This window comes from Chelonoidis abingdonii, chromosome 19 (assembly GCF_003597395.2).
Source record: "Chelonoidis abingdonii isolate Lonesome George chromosome 19, CheloAbing_2.0, whole genome shotgun sequence".
NCBI classification, from domain to species: Eukaryota; Metazoa; Chordata; order Testudines; family Testudinidae; genus Chelonoidis; species Chelonoidis abingdonii.
In genome coordinates this window covers 13,398,736-13,410,596 of record NC_133787.1, presented here as the reverse complement: position 1 = coordinate 13,410,596, position 11,861 = coordinate 13,398,736, and the positions used below count along the sequence as shown (strand labels likewise).

The 11,861-nt window shown below is 39.6% G+C and overlaps 1 protein-coding gene across 14 annotated transcripts in view; it reads left to right on the top strand.

Moving 5' to 3' along the window:
* CHD9 (chromodomain helicase DNA binding protein 9) overlaps window positions 1-11,861 on the top strand; it is a 217,122-nt gene that overhangs the window by 128,319 nt on the left and 76,942 nt on the right. For all 14 annotated transcript variants that reach the window (XM_032805367.2, XM_032805366.2, XM_032805364.2 and 11 more), the window contains 3 exons: window positions 1,314-1,490; window positions 2,520-2,663; window positions 3,362-3,617. In XM_032805367.2, coding sequence (XP_032661258.1) covers window positions 1,314-1,490; window positions 2,520-2,663; window positions 3,362-3,617 — 577 coding nt within the window. The remainder of the gene's footprint in view (window positions 1-1,313; window positions 1,491-2,519; window positions 2,664-3,361; window positions 3,618-11,861) is intronic.

Genomic DNA, 11,861 nt, shown 5'->3' with positions numbered 1-11,861 from the left:
TAGGTCTACTGTTGTAGTAGCATTCCATCAATTCCAGGTTCTCTTGTCTCGTCCATGAATGGTTTGTTCCAGTAGCCCACTTATCGTCAGATTGTCCTGGTTCCTCAACATCTGGCGCGGACCTTGTTAATCCGGGCGACGTCCGAGCCGGCATGACTCTCCTAGTTCGTGTCACTCTCATATTTGAGGTAGGCAGGTGAAGCGTTAGGGGGTCTTTTGCCCAAGGACCCCTACTGGAAAGTTGGGTACCAACCGGGATTTGAACCTCGGTCTCTTGTATCAAAGGGTGGTCTCCCGTATCAAAGGGCAGCGCTCTTAACCACTACGCTATCCAGTCGCTATATATATTTTAATATAAAATATATTTTATATATATATAAAAAATAAAATATTAAAAACGTCTTTTGTCTGGTGAAAAAAAGTCCCTGGAACCTACCCCTCCCCTCCACCATTTACATTAATTCTTATGGGGATATTGGATTCACCTAACATCGTTTTGCTTAAAGTAGCATTTTTCAGAAACATAACTATAATGTTAAGCAAGGAGTTACTGTACCCTTTTTGCTTCTGTATAAAGATAAAGGTTTTGCAGACTATAAAAGTATAAAGGAAACATTTGTTTTCAAAACCAAAACATTGATCCAAAACAGGAAAACCATGTTGTTTTAACTTTCTTTTAGACAAGTCTATTTAAAATGTTTTTTGTTGTATTGAATGGTACAAAGTGTGTGACTGAGATTTGTTGTAATAGGGTGTGATAGTGATAGTTGCTCATTGTACTGTTTGAGCTATTGTATTCTGCCTTTCTGTGGAACTGACATATATTGCTAAAATTATAGGGTTTTTTAATGTTGATTTTTTATGAATACGTTGAATCTGAGTGGCTGATGTGCAATTTTCACAATTTACTAGTGCATAATGGTATCCCATCCAATATTATGATTGATTGGCTAGATTCCATTTTGTGGACGGTTAAGATAACCTTTTGACTTTTCTTCAGATAACAGTGTGCTATTATCTAAACGCTTCTATTTGATAGGACACTTAATGATTGGAAAGCAATGCAAATTGGTTAGAAATGTATTGTTCATGAAACAACACAGCATTATTGAAAACGGACAATTATTCATTTAGTATTAATTACAGAATTGCACAATAGTAGTGAGTCTCTGGTAAGATGAAGAGGATTTATATCTCAAGATTTAAAGCACTACTGGATAATATTTCCATAGCATAACTGGCAGCTTGAGAATGAAAAATGAGAAGATTCAAGATAATGTGAGAAACTGTTATGTTTGTTAATAAATCTCTAGGGACGTATCATTCGAGGTACTTACCGGTTCCAAGCTATTATCACCACTTTTGAAATGATTCTTGGTGGCTGTCCAGAACTCAATGCAATTGAATGGCGGTGTGTTATTATTGATGAAGCACACAGGCTGAAGAATAAAAATTGCAAACTCCTGGAGGGACTCAAACTCATGAATCTTGTAAGTGGCTGCATTTCATTTACTTGGTTTAATGAGATTTCTTTCCTGTTAGGGAGAATACTGACAATAAGTTACAAGACTGTTTAATTGTTAGACTTAAAGAGTGTTTTTTATATGAGGGCAGTCGATGAAAGTTCTATTATTCCACTACTGATAGTTTTCACAGCTTAAGGTATACAATTTTCAGAATCCTTTTCAGTATATTTTTGTGAGATTGAAATGCAACTTGCGTAAACTGTAAGCAGAATCCATTGTTACTAAAGCTGTTTCTGATAGCCTACTTTATTTTGAATGAGAGTTTTAACTGCAGTCATATTTCTCATTGATATACTGTTTTTCAACTTCTTTGTATTCACAAATATTGATAACTTTAAAAGGAACTGAATGATGATTGCTTATATGTTTGCAGCTTACTTGCTTAAGATTTAAGGGTTATCAAACCTTATGCCTGAGGCCATTGTCCTGTCTACTGCAAGGTTCTAAAAGGAATTTATTGCCACTCATGTATTATAATGCACAAATGACTAGATGCATTATGGGGTTTTTTGAGTTTATAATATTTTACTTTACACTGAAGCATTAGATATTGCCTGCTGTCAGAAGCACAGTACTAGACTAAATTTATCAATTGTCTAATTTGATATTCAAATTTCTACTATAAACTTCAGTAATTATTGAGAGAGAAGTGTGTGTGAATATTAGAAAGAGGGAAATAAAGTGTATAACCATTTCTTTATTACTTGGCTGTAACGAGTTTTTTTGATCACAGATTAATAATGTAGTTTGAAGTTTATTAAAATAATATGTTAGCCATGGACCATTGGGCACATAATATTAATAAAAAGTTTAGAGAAATTCTAGCTCTCAAATAGTTTGCTTACTGATGCTCTTTCATTTGTTTATAAACCATCAGATCTGTAGTGCTTGTATACTGAAATCAGTTAGATGTTAGTGCTCAGAAATTAAAAAAAAACCTTTTTGCTAACTGTGCACATAAGAATTTCATGTGAGATCTGTGTCTTTATATAGGAGCACAAAGTGCTGTTGACAGGCACACCACTGCAGAACACAGTAGAAGAACTGTTTAGCCTCCTTCATTTTCTTGAACCTTTGCGTTTTCCTGCTGAATCTTCATTCATGCAGGAATTTGGGGACCTTAAAACGGAGGAGCAGGTACTATATATGAACGACTTCTTAACTTTCTACTTGCAAAAAAGCAATTTGGGTGAATAATTTGCGGATGTGTTTTGTTTTGTTTTTCTCTTTAATACCATGGTTTGTAAATGGATTATATTTAAATCTTTTCTGCCTTCACTGCCCTTTCAGTCAGTGCCAAAGTAATTTACATGACTAACTTACTATCAACCGTCACACAAATCAACTCTTCAGATAGGTATGTAATTTCACTTCATGACACAAGACGGTAAAGGGGGGCTAACTCTCTCAAATTTTTAAGCAAGCCAAGAAAATGTGCTCGGCATCATAAATTTGATGTAGAGAACAAACGTTTCTAAATGAAATATAACTTGTAAAGTTTTGGTATTTATTTGATGTTAAATAATTCATTTATTCCTGTTAAATAACAAATTATGTGCCTATGATGAATAAAGGAGTGAGATTAATGGAAATCCAAGTTCTTCCTTTTTGAGGCCAAGTAGTCTGCTGACAAATGCTAAAAGCTTCCTTTTTGTAATCAGAAAAATTACTTTGGTAACTTGTCTCTGAAAGTGAGACTATGTCCCTTTCAGGCAAATATTTCACGTAAATCTGGCAAATAGGTATTGTAGATTGTAAAATGTTAAATTAAGCTTCTTTTTTTACCTTTGCTTAAATTCCAGTTTTTTATGTGTGTGTATATATATATTATTCAGGTGCAAAAGTTACAAGCTATCCTGAAACCAATGATGCTGAGACGGTTGAAGGAAGATGTAGAGAAAAAGTTAGCTCCCAAGGAAGAAACTATAATTGAAGTAGAACTAACTAATATCCAAAAGAAATATTATCGGGCAATTTTGGAGAAGAACTTTGCATTCTTGTCAAAAGGAGCTGGCCAAGCTAATGTACCCAATCTAGTTAACACTATGATGGAACTCAGAAAGTGCTGCAACCACCCTTATCTTATCAAAGGTAAAACATTATAAATTAAAAGACTGATTTTTTCAGTTGATATACTTCCATCCTTGGTGTCACAGTTCAGGGCAACTGCACCTGTACTTCCCCTCTGTAGTCTAGAAAGGGCACCCTCTCTTAATTTTCTGGCTTCCCAGTATTGCCTCTCTTAGCAGAGACATGTGTCTCTCTCCCTCCTGACCATGACGTTTCCAGTCTGCACAGCTTCCTGCCTAGCCTGGGAATTCCCCAGCAAAATCAGACTGCCTAAGCAGGCCTACTTTTCTTTTTTCCACAGAGCAAGTAAACAGTGTGGTTGCCACAGTTCAGTTACCACACCGCTCTTTCTAAGCAGGTATATTTATTCTTAAGGTAAAAGCATTGTAGAGAAAATATATTTCAAACAATAAAAATACGTGCTAATAAGCTTACCAGAGATCTCCGCAACTCCAACAAGGACTCTGGCCAGTGAACAGTCCTTCAGACCCCACTAAGGGGTTTTTCTGGGGTTACAAGTTCATAACTTCTTTTTCTCAGAACAGATCACTTGTTAATCTGAGAGTTACTTCTTTACATAGTTTTTGGGTCTCTGATCTGTCCTCATGTAACAGAGGGTGAGCAAACGAAAGTTTTTTTCTTCCTGTAGGTGAAGTTTCAAAGGCAGAGTTCTTGCATAAGCAGAGTAGGTACATTTGCTTCCCCCTCCTCCTAGAGATTTTCTGGGAAACCTACTTAAACTGACAGTTCATTCTTGTCTTAGCCCATTGTTGAAAAGAATCCTTTGATGCACATTGCACTTCCCAAGGTTTGCATTAGTCATGTCTCCTAGACTAGTTACATATGATCCTGCAATAACACACAACCATTTGTACTTCTAATAGAGTGAGCTCCTAAAATGCTTAAACTCAATTCAATAAGGTTTAACTTAATTCAGTAGGGTTTGTTCAGGATATTGCAGGAAATTGCTATTCCTGTCACATTTGGTTGAATGGTTTCTTAAGTATTTTTTTTCTTCAAATCTTATCACATTTTGATAAAAACTGTAATGTTTGGTCTTGCTTTGAAATGTACCCTGATAAAATTAAAAGTAAAACATTACTTAAAGTTGTGCTGTAGCTGCAGACTTACATGTGGTTTGAACTTCTAGATTTAAATAGTATGCACATAATATTCTGAGAATATTTTCCAAAATGGAATTTTGATTGCAAATGTTACATCTCTTTAAAATTTAGCCATACTGAGAGAGAATAGAAATTTTACTTCTAAACTCTGAGTGGTTCTTGCAACCGAATATGTAATGTACCTTAATGTACCAGCAATTTCCCTCTGCCATATACATTGGCCAAACCGGCCAATCTCTACATAAAACAATAAATGGACACAAATCAGACATCAAAAATTATAACATTTAAAAACCAGTCAGAGAACACTTCAGTCTCCCATGTCACTCGATTACAGACCTAAAAGTCACAATATTACAACAAAAAACTTCAAAAACAAACTCCAACGAGAGACTGCTGAATTGGAATTACTTTGCAAAATGGACACCATTAAGTTAGGCTTAAATAAAACTGGGAGTGGATGGGTCATTATACAAAGTAAAACTATTTCCCCGTGTTTATCCCCCCCCCACACACACTTCTTGTCAACTGCTGCAAATGGACCATTTTGATTACCACATTTTTTTTATTTCCTGCTAGTAATAACTCACCTTAACTGATCACTCTTGTTAGAGTGTGTATGGTAACACCCATTGTTTCATGTTCTCTGTGTTTGTTATTTCTCTCTCTTCCTACTGTATTTTCCACTACATGCATCCAATGAAATGGGCTGTAGCCCACGAAAGCTTATGCTCGAATAAATTTGTTAGTCTCTAAGGTGCCACAAGTACTCCTGTTCTTAATGGTCATGTGGTTTGTATTCCTATTCATAAATCTCTTCAGTTTATTATTTTCTGTACTCGTAAGAAAATACACTCTGTACACTCAAAGTCAGTTCTACAGTAAGTGAAGGAAAGGTATTCAAAATGTTTTTACAATCCTCAAATCCAGTTTCAAGTATCAGAATAACATAGTTTGGGTTCTTTTTAGTTTGTTACAACATACTTTGAAAAAAATATAATTACCCTCCCCCCCCCAAGAAATTTCATTTAGAATATTAGGACTGGAAGGGACCCCTAACAAGAAGAAGTTTCTCCTAATGTCCCAGCCTAAAACTGGTCATTGCCGCTGCAATTTAAGCGAAGCTGATTGCTTCTTGCCCTATCCTCGGACGTTAAGGAGAACAATTTTTCTTACTCCTTATGACAACCTTTTATGTATTTGAAAATGATTCACTCTTCCCTTTTCCAAACTTTTTTTCAGTCTTCCCTCATAAGTCATGTTTTATAGCTCTTTAATCATTTTTGTTGCTCTTCTCTGGACTTTCTTCAATTTGTCCACGTCATTCCTGAAATGTGATGCCTCTAACTGGATACAATATTGCAGTTGAGGCCTAATCAGCGGGAAGGAGAGCGGAAGAATTACTTCTGGTATCATTTTTACAACACTCCCAGAATGATGTTTGCTTTTTTTGCAACAGTGTTACGCTGTTGACTCTCATTTACCTTGTGATCCACTGTGACCCTTCCGCAGTACTCCTTTCTAGGCAATCATTTCCCATTTTGTATGTGTGCAATTGATTTGTTTCTTCCTAAGTGGAGGACTTTGCATTTGTCCTTATTGAATTTCATCATGTTTACTTCAGCCCATTTCTTCAGTTTGTCCAGATTATTTTGAATTTTAATCCTATCTCCCAAGGTACTTGCAACCCCATCGAGCTTAGTATTGTCCGCAGACTTTATAAGTGTACTCTCTATGCCATTATCTAAATCATTGTTGATGAAAATATTGAATAGAACTGGACCCAGAATTGATCCCTTGTCTTCAAGTAGTGTCTCTATGGATGCTTCTCTTCAGATGCGCTCATATACCTCTCGAACCCTTAATCAGAGATTTTCAATTAGCAGTGTCCTTTCGACTCCATGCCTCCTTGGGGCGGATACCTCCTCATGCTGGATACAAAAGCTATGGGGGTGGGGGGCCTCTTCATGCCAGATGCCAAGGCTATTCAGGGGTGAGCAGGTGAACTATCCTCAGTTCCTTCTCAATCGCCTCGGCCTGAGATGGAGCTCTAGCATGTCCATCTTGAGCGTGCCTTGGTTTTTCTAATATTTCTGTAGTGGTTAAAATAAGTTTTTATAGTTAATTTTTAGTTGTTAATATAATTATATTTAATTAGATAAGTAGTGAGAGGATTGTTTTACTTTGCTCTTTCCCCTTGAGGAGGCTTATTCTTTTCCTAATAGGGCATACCTGGCCTACCATCTTTTAAAGATTACCTCTCCTGTCAAGAAGCTGTATCTCTGAACAATGGCCACTTTGTGTCCCTTGCTTGGGGAAGTCCCATGTCTTACAGAAGTGCAACTTCTGCGTGGCCGTCAAGTCCAGGGCAAGGAAGAATAGGGAGATGAAACTTAGATGGCTGATGATGAAATGCTCCTTTTGGCTAGTTTCTGAGTCAGGTCAGGAAACACACACACACACACTCTCTCTCTCCCCGGTATATTTGTCTCCAGACACAACCAGTGCCCCTTCTACCTCTTGCAGTCTTCCACTAAAAGAGGGAAGACTTAGCAGGCTTCGTAAAAGAGGAGCGCAAACTCTCTCCTTAAGGAATCAGCTCTGAAAAAATCCAGACCTCCAGCAAGATCTACTGTCTCTGAAGTCTCAATCTCTTCACTCAATACCAGTGATTCAAAGGTCTCTTCCGGTATCAGTCGGGTCGTAAAGTCTAGGAGCAAGGAGAAGAGAGATGGCTTCGACAGGGCTTGGTACCTTCTCTCAACAAAGAGAGCAAGCATTAACACTCTAGACTGGCACTGTTGAGTTCAGCCCAGATGTTGGTACCACTGTATGAGGCACCTCTGGCACCAAGCAAGCAACAATATCAGATACCATCAGCATCAACTTCAGTATGCCCACCATCATCAGTACCCTTGGATTTGGCAGTTGTGGCCTTGGCTACTGCTTCAGTACCTGTCCTCTATTTGGTACCACAGGAGTTCAGATATACTAAGGACCTCTTGATAATGGATGAACCAGAGTCCCCACTCCTCATTGGTACTGAATGTCTCTTTGTACCAAACCCTGACCTCTAGACTATCACCCTCGGTATTTCAGGGCTCTCTGCTTTTTTTCTGCAGGTGCCCCTCTTTTGGATGAGATGGAGGAGGATGAGGGAGGCTTTCAGTTGGTCTCCTCTGTTTCTGTTCAGGGTTCTGCAACATATCCCTTCAGGAAACTACACTCTGAAAGTTATTTGGAAGATTGGCTTCATTATCAAGGTGGGGAACCAACCTTGTATTCCATTCCCATTTCTGTATGACCCACCCCTGTGGCCCTACTGGGGCACTGGGTGGTCTATCAACAACAATTTGCCAGATCACCAGTGTCTCATAGGAAGGCCAGAGTTGTACAGCCCTCTCCTCCTCAACCTGCTCCTCCACAGGAACAGATGTTTGAGGAGCAGGAAGCTAGAGCAGTTAAGAACCTTCAAGAACCTATTTCATCCTCATCTCTGGGTGAGGTAATTATGCCTCTACCACAATCCATGGCTGATGATTTTTGGCAATTTCAGGACCTCACAAAGACATAGCTGACACTCTTCAAATTCCTCTTGACGAGCTCAAGAATTCATAGCACAAACTGTTTGATATCTTACAGTGAGCAACATCCTCCAAGGTGGTGTTACCTATCAATGAGGGCTGCTAGATCTGGCTAAGATGGTGTGACAGACTCCTGACATCCACATGTTAGCAGGTGGACAAGAGGTGGTATGTTCTCCTTAAGTATTTGGATCTTTTGTTCTCCTGCTCTCCACCTAATTCCCTAATGGTGGGGTTGCAGTAAATGAGCTGGGCAGGCAGCACTTCCCTAAGTCTACCCCATGTGACAAGAACTAGAAAAGGCTGGATCTCTTTGTGTGAAAATCCTGTTCATCAGTAACCTTGCAATTCAGGATCATGTATTAGAAGCGGTCATGGCCAAATATAATTTTACAAATTATAACAGATTAACAGCTTTTATTGAACATCTGCCTCAAGAACATAGGGAGCAATTCCAGTCCATCATCTCAGAGGGCCGATTGGTGGCCAGAACTGCTCTTCAAGTATGCTTAAGTGCTGTGGATACTGCTGCCGGTGTCTGTCTCCATGGCAGTGGTTATGCGCAGGGTATCATGGTTCCATATTTTGAGGTTTCTGAGAGAAGTACAGAAAACCCTGGAGGACTTTCCCTTCAATGGTCATAAACTGTTCTTAGAAAACATGAGTCATTGCAGAATCTAAAGGACTGTAGGGTTACTTTACAATCCCTGGACAAATATACATGTACAAATAATAAAGAGCTTGATAGGTCGCAGACTACCCAAAGATCGCATCCTACTCAGTTTTCCAGATTCTATAAATTCACCGAACCACCCAGAAAGAGACATAGATTTCAGAGAAAGAGGGATGCCCAACTACCCTCTGTGACCACCTATCCACAGTTTGAATCCTCCTGCACCTCCAGTGTGCCCATTAGCCCACCTCTCCCACTTTGGAGACTGCCTTGCCGGTGAAGATCAATCTTAGATCTAAGACTTCTAAAGAAGTTTGTAAAGTCTGAGAAGTTCAGGATGGTAACTCTAGCAGCTATAATTCTTTCACTAGAGAAAGGGGATTGGTTTTGGCCCTCGACCTACAAGATGCCTATTTTCATATAAAGATTCACTCATTGCACAGGAAATATCAACGTTTCACTGTAGGCCAAGATCATTTTGAATACTGAGTGCTGCCCTTTCCTTGGTGTCATTGGTGTTCTCAAAAGTCCTGGCAGTAGTGGCCGCTTTCCTCCAACAAGAAGCGGTCCTTGTCTTCCTGTGCCTTCACAACCATTCCTACGAAGCAGTGCTATCTTCCATCCAGATGGCCCTTGCTCTGTACCAGGAGTTGGGTCTGCAGCTTAATGTAAAAAAAAAAGACCATATTAACCCCTGTACAGAAGATACAGTTTATAGGGGCATATTTGGATTTATTGACAGCCAGAGACTACCTTCCTTAGTCAGATTCGTAACCTTATCAGGTCTGGAATGAGCAATTCAGGGGACCGTTGAACTACAATAGGAATTCAGTTCCTGGGACACATGGCAGCTTGTACCTTTGGACCAATCATGCAGGCCTGCTGCTTCCAGGGTTGGCTCAGAATGACCAATATTCCAGTGAGAGACCCAATGGATAGACAGATGATGGTTTCTCTGTGGGAGAAACTCCTTAGACTGGTGGAAGGATCAACTCAATGTATTTGCAGGCTTCCCTTTCCATCGCCCAGCCCCTTGAGTGTCTGATGCATCACTGTTGGAATAGGGAACTCACCTCAATTTGTTGGAGCTCAGGGCTGTCATGAATGCTTTCCTTCGTTTCCTACCCCTCATCAGGGCAAATCAATTAGGATCACAGGAGACAACATATCCTGCATGTTCTATATCAACAAGCTTGGGGAGCAAGATCCTCCTTCAGCGTGCCAAACCCATGAAGCTATGGAATTGTTACATAGCTCATCAGATCCAAATTTCAGATCTACCTCCCAGGTATTCAGAACAACACAGCTGATGTCCTCAGCAGACACTTCTCACGAATTATAAATGGGGACTAGACACCCTGTTTCTCCTCCTCATATTCATAAGATGGGGATTACCAGAAGTGTATCTCTTCACGACCTAGAGGAACAGGAAGTGTTCTCTTTTCTGCTCAAGAGGGGATCTGGGCCACCACTTCTTGGAAGAAGAGTCTGTTCTATGCATTTCCTCCGAAGCTGCTGATACTAAGGGTGATGAAGATGATCAGACAGGACACAGACAGAGTTATCCTTATAGTGGTGACCTGGCTGAGACAAATTTGGCACCTGTTTCACCTGTATATCCAACTATTATTTGAACTTCCGTCCATTCCTCCTCTCCTGCTATAGGATGTGGGTCGTGTGTTTCATCTCAGCCTAGCAATTCTCTTCCTCAAGGTGTGGCTCTGCAATGGTTCATGGGGTTAGAATCCTCCTGCTCTACAGAAGTACAACGTGTTACTGAATAATAGAAACAGATCAACCTGCACTACTTACCTGCAGAAATGGAAGAGATTCTTCCATTGGTGTTGTCGTTGTTGCCTCCTACCTGATTCAGTGCCACTTTGAGTCATTCTGGATTATCTGTAGGATCTAAAGAAAGCAGGGTTATAAATTAGTCTGATCAAGGTCCATTTGGCCACAGTATCAGCCTTTCATTCTCTGGTAGAAGGATTCTCTGTATTTGCTCATCCAGTATTGTGTAGGTTTATTAAGGGTTTGGGTAATCTCTGTCCACAGACTAGAAACCCTGCTTTAACTTGGGATCTCAACCTTGTATTCAGTGACCTTATAAGACCTCCATTTGAACCACTGGCAACCTGTTCTCTGTTGCATTTATCTATGAAGTTGGCCTTTTTAGTAGCTATCATGTAGGCTGTTGGATCAGGGAGACTAGAGCCTTGATGGCAGAACGCCCCCTTTATAGTGTTATTTAAGGACAAGGTGTCTTTACGTCCGTACCCTAAATTCTTACCTAAGGCTCTATCAGAGTTCCACTGTAATCAATCCATTCATTTTCCAGTGTTTTTCCCAAAGCCACATAGTTCTCTACATGTATTTTGTTTACATGCCCTGGCTGTTAGAAGGGTGTTGGCCTTCTGCTTAGATAGGATGAAGAAATTTTTAGGAAGTCACACAGGCTCTTCATTTCCTTTTGCAGATAGATCAACAGGTCCTTGATCTCTGCTCAGAGACTATTAGGATGTATGTCTGGATGTATTATTGCTTTTTATGATGTTGTGAGTGCTCATTCCCTCCCCAAGGGTGTTAGCATATTCAGCCAGATCTCAAGCACGATCTACAGCATTATAAAAGAATGTACTAGTATCTGAAATATATGGAACCGCTACATGGGTTTCAGTACATACATTTTCAAAACATTATGCCTTGATCCATTCCACCAGATTTGATTTGGCACTTGATTCTGCAGTACTGTCTTCAGTTCTGAACTATTCTGAAGCTGCCTCCTCCATCTGAGAATATTGCCCCAAGTCACCTGAGGCGGAGCACTCATCAGAACGCTATTCGAAGAAGAAGTTGTTACTCGGTTTGTGTACTAATTGTGTTT